The sequence below is a fragment of the Apteryx rowi genome, unplaced genomic scaffold, assembly GCF_003343035.1.
Source record: "Apteryx rowi isolate R43461 unplaced genomic scaffold, aptRow1 scaffold_47, whole genome shotgun sequence".
In the NCBI taxonomy this organism is placed as follows: domain Eukaryota; kingdom Metazoa; phylum Chordata; class Aves; order Apterygiformes; family Apterygidae; genus Apteryx; species Apteryx rowi.
Window position 1 is genome coordinate 1,120,959 of NW_020450727.1, and position 20,686 is coordinate 1,141,644.

Here is a 20,686-nt window from a genome sequence, read left to right on the forward strand (position 1 = left end):
CATACGATTATATACACAAATTCTTTATTATAAAATTTTAAATTGTGAAATATCAACCATGCTCCGTCAGAACTGTGACTGTCCTTTTCACAGTGGGTGGGAATTTTGCTGCTAACCTAAATGAGAGGATTTAAAGATATTTTCTTCCCTGGTAGGCTGTTCAGTCAAATTCCGTGTGTGCTGCTGGCTCGCAGCCTGTTGGGCTGTCAGGAACCATCAGCTTCCTTTACTCTGATAGTCTCTCCACTTGCCCTGGAAGCTGGTCTTGTCTGAAATTTCGAAAGAAGAATTGGCAGAAATGGTGAACAGTTTGTGTCCCATTTGATAGCACAGTTTTCTTTGTATTTGAGCTGTTCAAAGTGGCCAGGCTGAAGGGCCAAGTAGGCTTCTGTTTGAAATTCGTTTTCCTTCTCCTGCATGTATTCATTTCCTAGCACCTTGCTCTGTAGTACTCTGTGCAAACCGTCTGGATTTTCCTAGGAAAAAGTGTCTATCCCTAACTTACCAGGAAGGCGGAAACACATTTCTGATGTGTTATGCCCTACTTGGAAGAAAAAGAGTACAGAACAATATTTTTCTCTCACATCTTTCAGTTCTGGCATTGCTGTATATTGTCTTTAACAACAGGATATGGTGTTTTCAGACCACGAGTGTGATTTGCCTACTTTGAAGTTAACTGTGTCTGTACAAACAGTAAACACTTACTTGCTGTCCTTTCCTCCCCCAGATGACTTTACCTGCTTCTTTGCTTGCTTTTTCCTAGAGATTTATACCAGAGATGGGAACTCCTATGGAAAGCCCTGCGAGTTCCCCTTTCTGTATAATAAGACCTGGCATCACGACTGCATTCAGGATGAAACACATGCAGGTGGTAAATGGTGCGCCACGTCTGAAGATTATACTCTTGATGGCAAATGGGGAATCTGCTTACAACCAGGCATGTTGGGTTTCTAAATAGATGTCCTAAAAGAGTCCTGTCACTTCATGTATGTATAGCTCCACCTTGGTAGCACCTCGCTGTTAAACTGTGTAAAACAGATTCCTTTTCTACTGCAGTGTTGGTAGAGCGGTCAGTGCACGTTTACTTTGCAGTATGTATGATTTCAATATAAATATACATAGAAATTCTCTGTTTAAAATTTTTGTTTTGCAACTTTATGCCATTTCAGTATAGCTATAGTTAAAAGTATCGTGTGCTTGCTTTAAGCAGAGGATGGTTGTCATGATATCTGGGAGCACGATCCGGGCTCTGAAAGTTGCTACCAGTTTAATACGCAGTCTGCTCTTTCTTGGAAAGAAGCTTATATTTCATGTCAAAGACAAGGGGGAGATTTACTTAGCATCCAAGATGCAGCTGAATTAAGTTACATACAAGGTAGGTATAATTATTGACATAAGAAAATACCAGAAAATCTTGACAAATAACATAAAGTGAATATAGAGAAATATAGAGAAAAAAGAAATATTTTAGTTTCAGTCTTAAAATTCTGGGTTGAAACTTCTTGATACTTAAAACCCTGTGATGCTTTAATTTGCATAGCAAAAAAGAGTTGCTAAACTCATTTTAGAGACTTTTCTTTATTTGACTATGTTCTTTCATTATAGTGACTGGCTCTTGTTCATATTCGTAATGAGTAGGGTGGGTTTTTTTGTTTTTTTTTTTTTTGTTAGCAGCTTGCTCAGTTATCATGAAATCATTCTCACTGATGTTCAGACTTGACCTGGAGGAATTATCGGTGTACTTTTGGGAATATAAGATAAAATGATAAATATTTGAAGGCACTGGGAGGGGAGACTTGGGTGGGTAAATGTGGGAATTCCTCCTCAGTTCAAGAAAAGTTGTGTATACAATTATAGTAGCAATTTTTTTTTTCCTCAAATGAATGCCCTTTCAGATGACGTTTTTAAATTAAAAGTGACCAATAAAGGATGAACATTTTATACTAATTATTTAAAAAAAAATCCCCAGGTAAGGATGACATTGCTGAGATCTTCTGGATTGGCTTAAATCAACTGGATGTTTCTGGAGGTTGGCAGTGGTCAGATCACAAACCCTTGAATTTTCTCAGCTGGCATCCAGGTAATGATGTTCCCGGTGATATTAACAATATTCACAAAACAAACTAGTATTTTGTTTTGTGTTTTTTTCCCCCCCCCCATTGGACTTCATCAAAACGAACACTGTTGTTCCATTTCTCTTAAAAGTTGAGAAACATCCTTTCTTCCTAAACAATGAATCTTGCTGTCTGCACTCATTCTATATTTATGGAAGATTAGGTTAATAAATCTCTAATAAAGACACAAATAAATAGGATCTTTGAGATCCTTTTTAGCAGCTAGGGCAGCTGTAGATTCTGTTGCTAAATTTCTTCTCCCGCTGACAAAATGGCATTGATTTCCCTCAAATATTACAACTATTGAGGTGTGGGCAAGAGCTGACATTACACAGAAGCCTGACCTGTGTTTTTAAACTTAAAGGTTGCTTAAATTTGTTTTTAGGTGAAAATGAAAGAAGTACAAAACCTTTGGAAACCTCTTATATGAGAATCCTTGAGGAATAATAATCAGGAACACTGAAGCTAATACTGCTTTGCCATTCAAACTAAATTTGACCTTTTTTTAAATTAGTCTGTGACATGAAGTCTGTGGAAAAAGAAGTGATTTCTGTTACTTTCTTGAAAGATTTACTAAGAGATTTCTATAAGATTTTTGCAAAATACAGTCTTTCTTTTTAAAAGTTTAAGGACTTTTCTGTGACTTACTCTATTGGATGCCCCTTCTGCAACTCCTGCGATGCTATAGGACTGTATGCAGAGCTAGAGACTAGATTATCCCAAGTTTCAGTGGCATAATTCAATCTGCAGGCTTGGCAGGCATACTAATGTTACCTGGAGATTAAAACTTAAATATACAGGTGTGAAAGTGTAATAAACCATGTTCTGAAGTCAGTGATGTTACTTAAATTACTGGACTAACCCTGTCATCAGAAAGTTAAAACTGCAGTTTCAAAGCGACAGGGACTGGACATTGGGAGGAGACTTGTGCAACTTTTGTGGTGTTTGAATTTGATGATTTGCACTCTTCGGAATAGTGGTGAAAGGTAAACGATGAATAATGCTAGGTGATTTTTCTGTACTTACTGTTTGCTTTGAGTTGAGCTTCTGTGTTCCATATTGGTAGAGGCTTTATTTTTTTAAAATCTGGATTTTCTAAGTTCAGACTTCCATGGTTATAAAGCAGATCATTGTAACTAAAATACCACTAAGAAGGCACCAAAAAAGTGAAAATTAGTTTTGCTTCAGAGGAAATCAGTGTGTAAAGTATGTTTTATCTGTCAGTTATGTTGTGACTGATTTCATAGGGTCATTGAATGATGCAAAGTGGAAGGGACCTCTGGCAGTCCCCAGTCAAACTCCTGGCTCATATAAATCAGGTTGCTCAGGGCTTTGTCCAATTAAGTTTTAATATCTCCTAGAATGGAGGTCTCGCAGCCTTTCTAGGTGATTTGAGTGTTTGACTACCCTTTTTGTGTTTAAAAAAAAAAAAAAAAATTACTGATATCTAGTAGGTATTTTCCTTGCTGCAAGTTGTGCCTGTTACCTCTTGTCCTTTCACTGGGCACCTCTGGAAGGAGTCTGGGTCTGTCTCCTGTGTACTCGCTCATGAAGAAGTTAATGTCAGCAGTAAGATGTTCCCTGAGCCTTCTCTGCTGAAGGCTGGATGAACCCTGCGTGGGGGGAGCTGGAGTGTGCTGTGTAGGGTGCAGCGTGGATTTGCATCAGGGCTCACAGAAAGAGAAAGCCAAAAGGTACCCATGGAAAGAGGCTGCCAAGGGAGGCTGGGGGCTGCAAAAAGAGTTCTCCTTTGTAATATTTTTAGTTTGGGGCCTTGTCTAAGGCTTTTCTTAAGGTGAGGGTTGAGAGAGGGTGCTGAGCTGCAGTGGGAGTGGGGCTGGACCGGGGCTGCCAAAGGAAACTGAGGGCTGCAGAAAGGGCTGTCCCCTGAGATACACTTAGTCTGGGAAAGTGCTCAGCCAAGGGTTTGTTGTATTGTAAATAGAACATTCCTCCTGGTTATAGGATTAAACATTGGAATAGGAGGCCGGATTCTTTGATTCTGTAGCTTTCTCTCTCCCAAAACTTTGTGTGGGACCTATGGTAGGACAGGTGCCTTCATTCAAAGTGTGTTATGTTCTTCAAATACGAGATGCTGTAATATGATGTAATATGTAAAGTATTCCTTTATATATTCTGTATTGAAAAATCAAAAAAAAATGCAGCAGTCTAATGATGCCTTAGATAACTGACTGTTAGATAACTTGTGCTCTTCTATTTTTATTTCTTTCTGTCCACAGATATGCAGAATTTGTCCCCTTTGGATGGGACTAGCTGTGTGGTGATGAATGCTACCTCAGGTCAGTGGCAGAGTTACCACTGTGGGACTCCACTTCCCTATATTTGCAAGAAGCCATTCAAGGAAGTTTTGAAATTGCCAGGTAGGACAGCCTGTATATGTTTGTTTTTGTATGTTAATATGAGAGAAATGTTAATTTGCGAAGTCCTTTTTCCCTTCCCCAAACCTGCTTAGACAGCTTTGCCAGAATGCTTTCACAGTGGCTTTGGGTCTTCAAGCAGATCAGTCAAACTCTCTCTGCTGTGTCAAGATAATGCATCGCAAGCACCTTTCATTTTTCTCAGCTTTGTCAGTCATACACTAAGCATTTCCCAGCACACACTAAGCATTTCTCATTTGCCCTGTTTGTAATATTTTCCTCTGTGGCTTGTATCTTCTTTCATATTCTCTGAAAGTCTGCAGCTGGTTTTTGCACCTCACACCTTCCCATCACTGCTTTTAGCCCATTTCCCTCACAGTTTGCCTGTGTGGACATAAAATGGGACCTACCTGGGGCTTAGATCAAACTCTGAACTCAAATGTGAGTTAAGTGACCTTACTATCCTTTGAAACCAAGCCCAGCACTGGAAGCCAAGAGTGCCTGAGTTGGTAACTGGCCCAGTGTGTAATGTTTACTTGTCCCATTAATTTTATCTTGTAATAGCAGTCGGTAACAGAATAAGAAAAACAAAACAATTCAAGGCTTTATTCTGCCTCCCTCCACACACACACACAGGCGTGTGTGCACACACATGCTGTCCAGCTGTGGCATCTACCTGCATCCACGCTCTTGGCTGATCACCTGCACCTGGATGTCCGACCCTTCCCGTGTCTGCTGCCTGCTCTCCCATGTGTGCTTTCGCCTTACCTGGGCTCACTCTGTGGGGCTCTGGTGGGAAATCTTCACTGGAAGATGCAGGTGTCCTTGGATGTAGGGAGAGCTAGGGGATAAGAGGGCTGAAGCAGTGTCCTGGGGGCGGAAAGTATCACCGAGTATCCCCGGCTGCAGCATGTTTTCTCCAGCTCCCCTGGGGAGGCGTGTGCCTTTACTGAGGAAAGAAATTGGATAAGCAGTTCAAATTTAACTAAACTGCTTCAAACTTATAAATGATTGCTAGAAAACTACTTGTCAGATAACCATCCTTATCTGTTCTCTGGCTCCTCAGTTGGATATGTGGAGATGTTACTAGTGTTCATTTTTGTGATTGGCGTGTTTTATACCATGTTTTGAACCAGAAAGACTTTTAATATATACCTTATTCAGCATACATAAAATAGTTCGAATTCTTGAGTTATTTAATATTCAGAAGAAAAATTATTTAAACCTAATCATTTGTTTACTTATGAGCTATGCAAAATCGGTCTTTTGCATGGTACTGCAATGCGTATAGATAATAATGCACAATAAAAGTGTAAACTCCTGCCAGAACAAAAAAAACAACTTCTTGTTGAAGCTGCTGCCCTGCAATGAAGTAACTCGTTTTGCCTCTATTTGTCTCTGAAATCTTGCTGTAATTAGTTCTGAACCTCTTGCTTACACTAAAACCAGAATGAATTCCAGCTTTTTACTTTCACTCCTGATAACTTCTTTCTTCTTGTGCCCACATCATTGCTCCAAAATGTTACTAATCCCCATAATGCTGGTCAGTCAAGACTATTTGCTTCGCTATAGTGTGACACTGTCTCAAAACATTAGTACTGAAGAGCTGTGCTATTTATCTGTGAACACGTTTTGATTGCTGTTTTCTGGCTGTTTTCAAGGTGCTGCAGGATTTAAAACATGGGGGAAAAAAACCAAACAAACAGCACAGAACTATTCAGTGTGAAACAAAGGCCTCTAATTCACTTTCTCTTTACTGCCAGAGATTTGGAGCCACTTGGAGACGCGCTGTGATTCGGGCTGGCTTCCCCACAATGGCTTTTGCTACATGTCGGTAAACAACCCGGCACCTTGGGGTGCAGCGCGTGAGGTGTGCAAGGCAAACCAGAGCGACCTCATCAGCCTGCAGTCCTTAGCAGATGTCGAGCTGGTTGTTACAAAGCTTCATAATGGTAAGTTGGGGTACTTGGTGTAAAGGTCAGACACCAAGTGCTGCGCACCTTAAATTACAAAATGCTTTCCATGTTCTGGATTGTTGTAACCTCTAGCTTTTAAATGAAGGAGCTAATGCCAGGCTCGTACCCAGGCTCATGCCACATGTCAGTGTTCAGGTCCAACCCCTCCGTATTAGCYCTTTAGGAAGAGAAAAGCGAATATTATCACTATAAGAACTGAAATTAACACATTAGCAGTTTAAGTAAAATGGTAGAGGCTTGGTGGAGCAATATTACTCCACCGATTTCAGAGGCAGTATTACACTGACTTTAGTGCATTACATACTTTGACATTAAAGTTGTGGGGGTTTTGTTTCCCCTCTAATCCACATTAATTTTGGTTTGATCTGTTTTATTTATTTTTATTTCTTAATGGGCTAACCTCCTTCTATTTTCCTAATAGTTTGTGTTTAATTTTCTCATTCAGAGAGATTTGTAGATAGTTGGGTCAATATTTGACTGCTGGGTTACTGAACTAATAAATGTTACCTGTACTCTGTGGTGTTATCTTTTTGTCTGCACTCTAAAAATGAGATTTTGAATGTGTTTTTTTTTTTTTGTCCTTGTATGTTTATTTCTGTATTTTTTTCCCTGTTGTCTGTTACCTTCTGTGTAAAACTTACTTTCATGAATGTAATTTAAGAAACAAGATAATAAATATCTCATCCCCATTCTCATTGTAAGAAAAAAAATTGCAGCATTTATTCTGTTCATTATAGTGATAAAAACTTAATTTTGCTGATTTCATGTTCTTTTACAGTTAGCTTGTATATTATTCTGAAACTATAGTTTTGTCCTCATTTTAAATTACAGATGTGAAAGAGGAAATATGGATGGGTCTCAGGAATGAAGGTGTACCAACCTTGTTCAAATGGTCAGATGGCTCAACTGTATTTTTTACCTATTGGGATCAGAATGAACCAAAAGTTCCTTTTAACAGCACTCCTAACTGCGTGTCATATTCAGGAGAGGTAGGAATAAAGTGTTGTTTGTTAGGTGTTTTTTTTTCATCATAGTAGAGGCCACATTGATGTGTGTGAAAGCAAAGAGGGGAGAAAATCAAATAACTGATTTTACTTCTGGAATAATCTTTAAAATACAGATAAATTAGCCATATCTTCAAAATGATTAAAAATCACCTTCCTAAAAGCAAATTTCTTAACATTATTTAGCCACTGCTTGCTAGTTTGTCTGCATGGGTCGTTTGCCACAAAGAATGGAAAAAAAACTGCTCACAGCTCTGAGACTGCTGCTGCTGTTGGCCAGCCGGTTGCCTCTGTCGCTCTGCGTTTTGGGTTACCACATCCTTGCGTGTCTGCAGCAGAGAGCTAGGAAGGAGGTGGGCTGAGGTATTGAAAGCAAAAGCTGGATTCGGTCATCTCCAGGACCACTTTGGGCCACTCTGTCTAAGGAGGTGTAGCGAGATACCTAGGTGAGAGAGGAGGACAGGTGCCGTGCGTGGTGGTCGAGGATGAGCAGAGGGAAGCAGGCCATATCCCGTTCTCCTGGAGACGGTGGAAAACCGGGACAAGCAGCTGCTGGCTGTGGTTCCCAGCTGGCAGTGAAGCTATGTGTCCTACTTCTTCAAAGTGTCATCCCCTGGGCGAGCCGAGATCCCCCTGCACCCCTGCCCTCCAGTTAGCACCACCCTGGCCTCTTCCTGCCCCTTCCATGGGTGATCCCGAGCTTTCCCGTGTCTGTGTTGCCTGCTTTCTCTTGCCCTTCAACACATGCACATGTGTGTAATCCAGGGTATCCCACATCCGGTGTTTTTGCCACTGCTACTGCAAGTAACGCAGGCGTTCTGCCTCTCCCCCTTCTGAAAACTCTGCCTGCACTGTGGAAACAGGAAGATTTCAGGATTTTAAATACTTTTTTTCATTGCCTTCTAACAGTTGGGACAGTGGAGAGTCAAATCCTGTGAAGAGAAATTGAAATATGTATGCAAAAAAAAAGGAGAGATTTTGAATGAAACAAAAACAGATAAAAGTTGTTCATTGAAAGAGGTAATAAAAGTCTATTTCTTTTACCGTCACTTGGTTCAGAAGCCTGCATAAAGTTATTTATTTCCTCTACCTTTTTGCATGCTAACCTCTAAAATAAAATCAATAAAACACTTTGGCTTAAAAAGGATATTTGTATACAATGAATCAAATTTGGTACACCTTCATATTCTCCTAACCAGACACTGGGTATATTAGCACTCTGTTTATGGGTGAAAGTATGAGCTTGGAGCCAGGAGGGAGATGTTGCATTTATTTGTTTGTTTAAAAAAAATAACGAAACTTGATTTTTACTAGATAGGTTATCACTAATGCTATTTGCTTTGTGGTTTTTGCTTTAAATATACTTTTTGAATTTAGGAAAAGTATTTTGCAACATAAGGATGTGCAGAGATTGATAAATGAAAAAGATTAGGTTTCTGTTTGTTTCACTTGGCTCCCATCTTTGTTCTCTGACTTGAGTAAAGTTTTGTTTTGTTTAGTATAACAGGTGTTAAAACATAAATTAGGCTTTCAAACTTTTCTGTTTTGAATGGTGTTGGGGTGTTCTTACCAGATACTTCAAACTGGTTCAGTTGTCAATGTGGCATAATGCCTGCAACAGAAAACACGTCTGCCCATTATCTTTCTGCACAACCTGAGGGCATTTTCACTCTGTCTCTTCAGAGACTGCCAGCATGTGGAATTGTAGCTTTTTTTGCTACTCAGATAGCAACAGCACTGGTAGGCTAGCAAAGAGGTAGCACGTTATAAGAAAATTAATATTCCTTGAAATTTCAGTGTAAATATAGGGGAAAAGATCTGAAAATTGAGCATTCTTGCAAGTTCACAAATTTTCAGTATAAAAATGTTTTTCATTTTGTCTTGGTTTTGGTGTTGTTTTTTTTTTTTAAGTAAAGCAACACTAATGACACCCTTTTATCATTCCTCTGTTTGAATCCTGGCCTTGGTGGAACAGCATCAAAACTCCTATTGTTCTGAACGGGACGAGGCTGTCACCCTCGTGTCTCTTTCTAAATGCACATGGCAATCAGAAGCCTCTGTGCACAGTTGAGCCAAAACAGTGCTGTATTTTATTCCTGTGGTTGAATTATTTCTTGGAGCTCGGAATCTGAGAGTTTCATTTTCTGTTCCTCATCTGGAATACAGATACTGGAGTATGTATCCTTTATATCTTATTTCCTCCCTAACTGAGCAAATGGATGTCTGATACACTGCATTTCTCTTTTGTATATTGCCTGTCAGCTTATGGGCACCAACCAGTGTTAGCAATGATTTCTTTCCAGGACGCAGGAGAGATCATAATGCCTAAATTAGGCTGTTATGTATAAACATGTCTTTCAATCTCTAACCAGGGGTCGGAGAAACACGGAAACTTCTGTTACAAGATTTATAAAACGGAAGTATCATTTGGAGCACGGTGCAATCTTACAGTAGTGAACAGGTAAAGTACAGCTCTGTGATTTATGTGTATATTGTACAGTAAGATCCCGAAGATTCAGTCAGAGATTAAGACCTCTGTGAGCTAGACACTGTAAAAAAACAACCAAACAACCCCCCCCCCCCAGTACCTTCTAGGAAGCATATTAGCTCCGAGTCTGCTGACCCCATAATGGATGGTAATATTGACCCTAGAGTATTTAGAAATTCTTGTAGAGTACAGTACATATGGGACTGCCTGGACAACCACTTGAAGTAATTCTTGTAATATGTCTGGCTTTCAAATTGGCTTGATAGCTTCAGATGTCTTTCTAATATTGATTTGAATTAATCTCTGCATTTTCAGATTTGAACAAGAATTTATAAACAGTTTGATCAGAAAATACAGCAAAATTGAAGAGAAATACTTCTGGATTGGCTTGCAAGATATTAGCCAATCAGGAATATATTCTTGGGGTGCAGTGGATGGGGAAAAAAGTGAAGCTGTGACATACACTAATTGGAATTCAATGCAACCAGGTAAATTTAACAGTTTTTTTAAAAAAAAGTAAAAAACATTATCATTTGACATTGAGCAAGTGTTGGAGTACCATGTTAAAGGACTCCCAAGGATGACATAAAGTAGTTATTCAGAAACCTATGCATTTTTGGAAAACTGGTCAATAGTTTTAAATGCTTCTTTTGTTGGCTTCAATCTCAGAGTTTTCAGGAGGATGTGTGGCCATGCCCAGTGGGAAGTCTCTTGGAAAGTGGGAAACTAAAGACTGTAAAACCACTAAAGCATTTTCTGTCTGCAAAAAATACATTGGGCCGCCCAAGGAACCAGAAGTGCTCCCGAAGCCAACTGATCCCTGTCCTCCTGGCTGGCACAATGGATCTGGCCTTGCCTGCTACAAGGTAAAACATTGCTCCTGTTGGATGTTGATTGTCCATTACAGTCTTGCAGCAAGGGTGTGGTTAGCCGTTTTAGGGCTCTCGGCCGCTCTGAAGGATATTTCAGAGCGGCTGTATTGCAGTGAGAGGAGGAATTCATGCGGACTGCGGTTGGACGCCTCCAGATATTCCTATGCATTACTCTCGGCAGCCTGCCTCTGCCTGTTCCACCCGCAGCCGGCTCTGCACATCAGAGCCAAGTGGGGCTCTCGGGAGCCCGGTGCTGTTGGAGAGTGCTGTGTCTGCATCCTCACCTGCCTGCCATCATCCAGCACATGGATCTGCCTGAAAAGGGAAAAAAGGTGCTTTGCATCGGCCTCCCCCTGCTCATTTCTTTTGTGTGCTCGGAGGGTGTAGACTGGGGAGGTGGAGTTTTCTTTTTTGTTTTGAACATGGATATGAAACTCCCATGAAGAAGTGCAGCCTCAGTTGTATTTTAATATTTTTGAAGTAAATAGTGAAAGAAAAAGCCGTGCTCTTAGGTGCAATGGCTTACATAAGTTTGCATTTAGAAATACGCTTGTTTTTAATAGGAGAGAAAAAAAAAGTTAATACTGAGGTTGTTTATTGAATTGTTTATTCAGTATTTCTGGTTTCAGTGTCTGCAGTGAACTATGCACTAGAAACAGCGCATGTTGCAAAGTGGGGAAACCCAGCTTGAAAAACAAGGGCACGGGCAAGGATCCCAAATGGATGGATCTAGCTGATGTGCCACATAGCTGGCCCCGTCCGGCTGATGGGATGTGACAGCTGGCCCTGGCAGTTTCTCCAAAACTCTTACTGACCAAGCATGCGTGTGTAGCAGACCCAGCTAACAGGAGTTGGCTTGGACAGAAGGCAAAGGGAGATCAAGTGAATGTGTTAGCTGAGGTGTATGTTACATCCCATAAAACCTATAATTTGTCTTGCAATTTTGGAATGAGTTTGGTGGTGTTTTCTAAAATCTTTCTGGTAAAGAAAAACAGATATTTTGTCATATGGAGCACAGAGTATTTGAAATAAATTTTATTAGCTACACTTCAGAGTCTGGCTGTTGTCAAAACTGAAAAAATACAATAACTGTTAAGAAGTCAAGTTTAAAGTCCAACGTGCTCCCCATGGAAATACCTGTTATTCATTCCTACATAGTGTGTCTATATTTGAGTCGTGCAGGTACTTTAGAAATGCTGTTGCTTCTGCTGTTTTTCACTCTGATTTTTGGCTGTTGTGAAGTTCTTCCACAGTGAAAGAGTGCTGAGGACTAGGACGTGGGAAGAGGCAGAAAGGTTCTGTGAAGCTCTGGGAGGCCACCTGCCTAGTTTTAGTCATTCAGAAGAAATCAAGGTGCTTCATTCTATCCTGAGAAAAATCATCAGGTAACCAATGTGCCGTGGGCTGTGATTTTGATTTCAGGCACAGTAATAGATAGCAAATGCTGCTGCTGACCCCAAATGGCAAGTATGCGATAGTGTACATCCAGTGTGTTTCCCACAGTAAAAACAGCTAGATGTGGCATTTGAACTGCTGGTCATGTCATTGCCTTCCTGGAAAATGTCAAGGGAGTACAGCTTAGGCAAACATTTCACATTGCTAGAGGGAGCGCGAGAAAAAGATCTGCTTTAAGCATCTTCCCTTACATTAATTTAAGCCTATGTTGTTATAATTTTTCCTACTTTATGTTGAATTTTGGTGCAGCTGGATGATAGTTGTTTCTGTTCTTCACTGATATGCTCTTTAGAAGTGAGCTATTATTTCACTTTTTCAGATAGGTCTTACCTTTTTTTATTAAATGCTTCCTGACTAAATTGGGTCCTGTCTTTTGAACATGTGAATAATTAGTGTCCAGCAATCTGGCTGGCACAGATCCCATTTGGCATAACTGCGATAACACTACGTGGGCATTAAATGGCTGTGTTGATTTTTCTAGTATCAAGAAATTAACCCTTAGAGGGTTTTGTAATCAAAGAAACTGTTGCTGCGAAGCTTTTCTAGCCATTGGTGTGATGTCAGGTCCTTGTGCAATGTGTTTTTTGATTGGCAGCCCGGTCTTGCAGAACTTTTGCCAGCTTAAACTCAAATGCTGCCAGTTACATGATCTAAACTTTTCATCCACAAACTACATCAGGATTATTTTAAAAGCTGTCAAGGTACGGCACTGTGATAAATTTTAATACTTGATGACTGAAGAGATGCTTGCTTGAAAATCCAGTTTATCTAGAAGAATCCACCTTATCTAGAAATGCACAAATTATGAAAATTACCTGATCAATGTGTATGTCAATAAAAGACAAAAGCAAACCTGTATGCTCTGTAAATAGATTGGTCAGCTTGTATAAAGCCACTTGTGACTCCTTTGCTAAAGTGATTAAAATCCGTGAAATAGAAATTAGTGCACAAATTATTTCTAGCTATAAATCTTATTATACTGTTTTGCAGTTACAAATTTTGTTTTATTTTACCTAATATACTATGAAACATGATTAGAGAATTAACTTATTTTTATTTTCCTTCTTAGTATATGTAGTTGGTATCACTTTTCAGCTTGCTGACCATGTCTGGTATTAATTATAGTTAGTGGCCATTTTTAGGAGTTCAAAGACTTTTCTCTTTTCAGCGAGTCAGCTGACACAGGCTGCTACTGCAGTTCCCATATTTCAGAAAAATCAAACTTAGCCTGAAAGAAGGAAGGTCGCAGTACTTCAGTAACATTCTGTCAGAACTTAAATGGGGGGCAATATATTGAGCATAATATTAATTGACTTTGCAGTCAGAACTGTAGTTCTGTGTGTGTCAAGTATAACCCAAAACAGATTTTTTTGTCTGGGCTAACCCCCTTCCAAGGGCTGCAGAACTTCCTGCACAGAAATGCTACATATTTGATATAGCCTGAAGTCTTTTAAATTACATTTGTTTGCTTGTTTATATAACGCAATAAATTGTCTAAGTTAATTACTTTTTCAAATTGCTCAGAGGTGGTGATTATATAAAGTGTTTTGGAGATCAAGAGTGATGTGTAGCTTGTCTGAAAATGAGCTCATTTGAGAAAGGAGAGAAGAAAACAAGTGAATTCTTTTACCAAAAACAAATAATCTGGATAAGTGGGAGAAATCATCCTATGATAATGTTAGGAGTGATTGACTGCCAGAATGTATTGGCACAGAATTTGTCTGTTTTCCTTGCGTTTTCTCAGTGCAAACTGTGACCTGAACTGTTCATTCAGTGCAGTCATTTCTGCTCAGGAAAGGAGCCACACCTTGGCTTTTTTTGTTTCAGTTTTTTTTTCTGCCCGCACAGTTCTCCTGTGACTCATTGCTATCTGTTTGTTTTTAAATGTTAGCAAAAGTCAGTTTGGTTCACCAGGAAGAGGGCAGCTTGCCTAGTCCATTTTGTTCTTTACTCACATTCCACCTTAGAGGCAAATAAGAGCCAGAACTGCTCCAGCCAAGTCAGGCGATTGCCATTGGAAAGGAAAATAAAAGTTGCCTGCCAGCCTTTGCCTGTTTGAAAGAAACATGAGATAACTGGAACTTTTCTGCCTGTGTCCTGTCCCTTGAAGTAAAAAAGGGTTAACTTGCTCTCATTCTCTAGGATTGTTTTCCTGAGCATTCTGCAGCTTATAGCTGGCAGTGATGCTGGATGCAAAGAAAATAACAGCTTGGGTTGGTTTGAAATAACGTTTCAATGAGGACACCTTACTGGAAAGAAATCAATTGCCTTTTATATGCACAGTTCTGCTTCAGTATTTGTTCTGAATCTAGAAAGTATCGCTGAGTTTGCAAGAAGTGACTGATCTTATTCTCAATACGCTAGCCAAGCCAGCAATAAAAGCCAAGATGCATGTTGTAGAGATTGCATTGATGCAGCTTCTCTGCCCTTCTTTCTGCTAGAGGAGGGGTGACTGGCGGGATGGGATGCAGCTCATGGTAGTCACCTTTTTCAGAGGGGGGAGTGGGGTCGGGTGAGCTTCACTTTTAGGCAAGCCTTGCCACAGAAGCAGCAGTCTCGCCTTCCCTTCCCACTATCCTTTTAAATTGCACCGTTAGGAAGTTGGCCCAGATGCACAAGTTTTTGTTAGTATTCTCCCTCTTGTTGAGAACTTGCGACTACAAGTCAAAGTAACTTCATTTAGGCTCCTAATCTTGGGTTGGAGCTGATGTAAGGGACAAAAAAAAATTTTGTTCTCTATTTTAGCAGTTAGAACACAGTAGTAGGAAAATATATTGTTTCTGTTACATTATCACTGATTTTAAAGAGTATTCACTGCTGTACAGTGCTGGCTTTTATGAAGTTTTAGTTCTGTATGAGAGAAAAGCTGCTGGTATTCTGCAGGGAGGGTCTTTCATCTTCAGTCAGTGTGGGAGTCCATTGTAAAGCACCAATTGCACCTATTTTTTAGGACAAAAACTTAGAAAAATCTAAGTTTTAGGCAGTTCCAGGAATGCAGCTCAAAGACTGCTCTGGCACAGATAAGTCCATTTTGATACCAGTCTACAGGATGGATTTTAAATGTTTTGCAATGAGGAGACTGACATCTAAAGTACATCCAAACTCCTTGCTGCAAGCTTAGGTGCAATAGGGAGTGAGTCTTATTTTTACTTGTCTAACATGGTTGGAGGAATTTTTTTTTTTTGGTGTATGCCACAATAAGGTGATAGTATAATTTCAGAAGGTTATCAAAAGGCTTTACTTAAGCTTAAAAGCGCTGTCAAGAATAGTGTAGCGGTGGCTGAGTTACTCATGTTCATGAATGAGCAATGCCAAAAGAAGCAAAAAATGTGTGTTAATATAGAAGCGCCAGATCAGCTGAAAAGCACTGTTATGTTTGCAGGCTAATTATTGTAAACTGAAAGATTTTATTTGTTTGTTTTTTAATAGAAAGCCCAAAACAACTGAAAGATTTTGAAAAATTGCTCTAGTTCCTCAGGTAGTTACTAGAAATCCTTCCGAAATGAGCGTCTCAAACTTTCATTAGTAGATGTTCCTCTGTGGTGATCAACTGCTTAAACCACACTAAGCCTGTAGGTGATGGCTAGGAGGGGAGAGTGAAGCAGTGCCTCATTAGCTGTAGAGGAGTGAACAGTCAGAGAAAAATAAAGTCCTAAAGGCAARTTGCCAAAAGCCATTTAGCTGTTAGAAAGCTGTAAATGTTTGGCTCACGGTTTTCCCTCTGGAGAACTACAGGGCAGCTAGGCTCTTTAAAGGCTCCTCATGTGAAATCATTAAAAGACTAACGAATATTGAATATGAGAAGCTCACACTGGTGCGATCGCACTGTCACTTGAGTGTCAGAAGATTAATACTAGAGTTGAGAAAAATACTCATCACAAAGGAGATCTGTTGGTGGCTGATTCTTTTCTCCTAATGAAATCCCTACCAAATAACATGGTGTTGCTCTTCTTGGATTTCATGTGCTTAGTCTACGTGCTCTGGGCTAAGCTGTCATTTGTTCTGTAGCTTTGAATCCCAAGGACAAGCTTCCAGATCTGGTTTTATGAACCCACTGTTGGAATGTAATTTTTTCAGTCCAGTACTAAAATAAATGTCTTGGAACCACATCCTCAAGTTCTCCCAAGCTGCTTCAGCTGCTTTCTTGGTGCTGCACCCTAGAATACTTTAGGCTGTTTAGCATTTTTATGTTGACATGTGCAGGAAGGCAGCAGCACGTCTTACCAAAGAATTTCTTAATGTTGCCAGGGGTTTTCTTAACATTGCCTACACAGGTAAGCCTGAGCCTGAGTCCATCCCCCTAYCTTCACAGGCCGACACATAATGAAGTTGTATTCACAAACTTATCAAGGTCTATCTTAAAACAGTTTGATAGTATGCCAAAACTACTCTTTTGGGAGTCTTTTCCAAACTCTGGCCTCTGCTGGTCAGAAACCTCTTTAATATTTTGAGTTTAAATTTATTTTCTGAGCAGGGATTCCTTCAGACGCAACGTCCTTTTTGCTTGAGTAGCTCTTCTTCTAGGGCCTTAGGCTGCTAATGTGTTGTAAAGAGTAATTTTATTCCATCCCTGTCTCTGTTTCTCAAGGCTAGACAAGAAAATTCTTAATTCTTGTTAAAAAAATGAAACTCTCATTGCCTCAGAAGTCTCATGGCTCCATGTTGTACCCATATTTGGTACAACGTGAATTCATGGAATARTATTCCAGGTAAAGTTCTCAAGAGCCCTGTACTGTGGCAGTAATACTTTACTATCTCTGTCACAACACCTTAATGCGTGTGCCTTTTCCACAGCTGCACTGCAGTGGGGCTTCACCCCATCTGTGATTTCATAGAAAACTCACTGGCTTTCTCCCCTCTGCACTGTCTTGCCTCTGCTTCCGAYTGATACTATCATTCAGCAAAAAGTCTGTTAACTTTCTTGGTCAAGGTAGCTGAATGGAGTATGTTACTATAAACGTCAATACTTAGCACAAAATTAATACTTTTAGAAGTAGAGGTTGCAGAGCAAAATGAAACTTGCAGTTTGACCCACATGTTTCATTTTGTCATAATATCTTTAGATCCACAAGTAATAGTAAAGAATATGGTAAATGTTGTTACTGCAGATTTAAGTGTTCACATTGTAAACCCATCTTTTTGTAATGACTTGTTTCTCAGAATAGCTGAAATTTTCAGTTTAAACATCCCCTGCTTGCAAAAATTAACAAGTAAAACCTAGAAAGAAATACGGTTTTGAATCTAATCCTGTAAATTAGATCAAATTCTTATTGTCTTTATTTTAAGCAAGTATTGGAGTCCATAGGGTTTATGTGCACTTTTATGTTGGTGGCTCTTTTATGAAGGCACACAGTTGAAATATGTGCCCATACTTGGTTTGTTTATGTCAATGACAAACATAAAGGATATATGGAGCCAATTATTCTGTATGAGTAGAGATTTTGGTGTGGTTTGATAAAGAGTATATTTGAATTGATGGTAGTGACAGACTGACAGACAACCTGGAGACAGCCTGGAGAAGGAGAAGCAAGCCAGACAAAACTTGTAGTGTCATTCTGGAAGAAAAAAAATAGAAAAGAGACCTTTGTATCAAGTGAGAACTGATGAAGTGGTGATGCAGCAAGCAAAGGAATTAGTTTTTCTCTCTGGTGAGGGAAAGGCAACCTGCAAATCATCTTAAACGAAAGTGCGGAAGAGGGCCTAGCTCTGCACCTGTTTTCCTCTTTGAAGTGCTACAACTTGCAGTACTAATCTTTGAGCTTGCTGCTTGATCCCAAGTAATGCAGTGAATCAGGTCAATCTTTTCATTAAATGTGCTGAACTGTTTACTTGGTTTAAGATTTTGTTTTGTTTATTTGCAGCAATGACAGATGGGTATGGATAGGAATGAATAAGAGGAGTCCAGATTCTTTGGGAACCTGGCAATGGAGCGACGATAAACCTGTAAGTTAAGTTTTGACTAGGAAATGCCATGTCCTGATTTTTTCAGCTTGGACTGGGTTTAAAATAAATTTATAAATATTTTAAATTAAATATGGCAGATCTTACAACAGATGAATAATTCAGAAGAAGATTGTGCACTTATGAAAGAGCTACCATCCAGGCACAATTCCAATTAAAACATATTTTAATAACATTAATCTGATTTCTGTCTCTTACATTAAAATAATTTAACAGAAATATAGTAAGAGAGCAATATCATAATAAAGATGTAAGAGGTGGTGGAGAGAACAAGATGTCTTCATGCCACAAGAGAGGCTGGGGTTTATCAGTTCGTCTCCATGATATGTTAGACTTCTCCAGAAATATCTTCCTCACTGTAATTGATTTATTTGCCTGAAATTATTAGTTCAGCTTTCTCTGTAATAACAGGTATGCAGACTCAAAGCTCTTTGATCCAGTGACTGTCTGTTAACATATGTTTCAATAATGCTGAACATAATGAGATCCCAGGTTTAAATAGTCACCTCTGGGGACTGCCACAGCGAAAGTGTTAGTGAAGTAATGATTCTTTCATCCTGTCCCTCCTGTAGGTGACTAGTGTTATTATGCCACTTGATTATCTGGAGGATGAGTATGACACAAGAGACTGTGCTGCTTTAAAGGTTAGTTTCAAGGTTTTTAATAACAGCATGCATATTTATACATGAAAGTACTTGGAAAAAATACTTTGGCCTGTGATATGTTGAATTTAAGTTGATTGCTGAAATGTTTTCTTAACTGTGCATAGTAAAAATTTGCTAGTGTTTCCTTTAGGAATCTACGCCTATTACCAGTTTTCCCTTGTTTAAGCAGTTTTTATGAATCAAGTGCTGTGGTAGTGGTAACCTTTCCTAAGACCCTTTTTTAAGCTTCTACTAAAATATTTTAATAACAAAACTCTTATATGTTGCTTAATGCCATGCTATATAGCTCTTGTATACCATACATTACACTCAATGTGGAGTCAAAAACAAAAAAGCAAATAGTACTCTACAAGTAACTTTTAAAATCTAGACTATATTTTTTTGAAGTGGAAGTAAATTAAGAAAATGATTGAAACATGAGTAGGATGCAGTAGTCAGGATAGAGTATGTGTGATAGAGTGTGTGTGCTGTTTTTTTGTATGTATTTGCTTATTTGCTTGTGAAATAGAGCTGTAACTGCTGTATCAGTTTTTAGTTCAAAATGTCAGGGCTATACTTAATTCCTAATTATGTTCTTCATCATTGTTTATTTCGGTCTTGATGGCATGAGCTGTAAAACGGCCTTTAAATTTTCTGAAGCATCACCTGACTTTTTGTAAGATCATTCCAATATTCTCCCTTCTAGTAACCTAACTTGAAACACCTCTGATTTTAGGATTTATTGAAGGAAAGGATGGCTGCATCCCTTTGCTTCTGTTCACAGCCATTCCCCTCATTCTCCTCTCCTACGTTTGTGACCCCAGGCTGAGAAGCTGTCTTCAACGTTTAGCTAATAAAGATTTTAGACAAAAGGAGAGTAGTTTGAAGGGGGCATTGTGACTATAGTCACACCTATAGTACCCTCCCTCCACTACTCGTTAGATTTAGACACGCGCTCTTTCAGTAAATGATGCAAAATTCTCCTTATTGGAGAGATTACCRAGGGTGATTTCAGATGTTAAGCTTGATTACAAGAGAAATAATCCTAAATAAGAAAGATTATTTCTGTTCCTTTTTAGATAGTTTGTTCTGTGAGAATGAGAATCCTTTGGGGCAACAACTTGTCACAGGTCATTCAATAATAGGCATAGATGAGACCCTATGTGCTACAAAAAAGTGAAAAAACAACAAGGAGAGACTGCTGTGTGTAGACTCACCTTAAACTCTTTGCCTAATTGGTTTACAAGCCCAGCTAGCATGGAGGATATTTGAAGTTATAGTTGTATCTTGCCACTTCTGAAAAATCAGTTGCGTGGGACTGACAACACAGTAGCACAYGCTGACTGTGCTGAAGTACTTTTTAATAGTTTCACTTCAGAGGCCCATACTATACCAGCTTGATTCCTTGTTCTTCCTTTTATACAGACATTTCAGTTTTCACGGAGATCGTTTTGGAGATACTATTTCCATGAAGGTAGAGAACTGGAATTTTACCTGAAGCCTTTTGATTGTGAGGCAAGACTTGAATGGGTCTGCCAGATAACAAAAGGTAAACTGTATTTACATCTATTTATTCACATAAAAAAGTTTGGTGTGTTTTTATTTCTTCAATGTTAACAGTTTTTGTGACGTAAGATCATTCAGATTTTCAAATGAGGCTTGAGTGCTTTGGTTCTGGCTGGCTGAGAGCAGGCCAGCATGTTTGAAATGTTGCTTGTTATCGAACTGAAAATGGGTGATATGGAACGTGCAGCAGAGAAATGTGACAAGAGCTAGGATTATGAGCATCAGATG

General features: G+C 39.3%; 1 protein-coding gene across 4 annotated transcripts in view; it reads left to right on the top strand.

Annotated features, from left to right (window-relative positions):
- The window catches only part of LY75 (lymphocyte antigen 75), a 47,870-nt gene that overhangs the window by 646 nt on the left and 26,538 nt on the right, over positions 1-20,686 (top strand). For 2 of the 4 annotated variants that reach the window (XM_026077998.1, XM_026077997.1), the window contains exons 2-15: positions 764-937; positions 1,211-1,375; positions 1,970-2,080; positions 4,355-4,495; positions 6,256-6,444; positions 7,300-7,457; positions 8,382-8,492; positions 9,845-9,933; positions 10,276-10,448; positions 10,630-10,826; positions 12,075-12,217; positions 18,149-18,230; positions 18,821-18,892; positions 20,318-20,441. In XM_026077998.1, the coding sequence (XP_025933783.1) occupies positions 764-937; positions 1,211-1,375; positions 1,970-2,080; positions 4,355-4,495; positions 6,256-6,444; positions 7,300-7,457; positions 8,382-8,492; positions 9,845-9,933; positions 10,276-10,448; positions 10,630-10,826; positions 12,075-12,217; positions 18,149-18,230; positions 18,821-18,892; positions 20,318-20,441 (1,929 nt within the window). Of the gene's footprint in view, positions 1-763; positions 938-1,207; positions 1,376-1,969; positions 2,081-4,354; positions 4,496-6,255; positions 6,445-7,299; positions 7,458-8,381; positions 8,493-9,844; positions 9,934-10,275; positions 10,449-10,629; positions 10,827-12,074; positions 12,218-18,148; positions 18,231-18,820; positions 18,893-20,317; positions 20,442-20,686 lie in introns of all 4 variants that reach the window. The other 2 variants (XM_026077994.1, XM_026077995.1) reach the window with 1 other exon arrangement.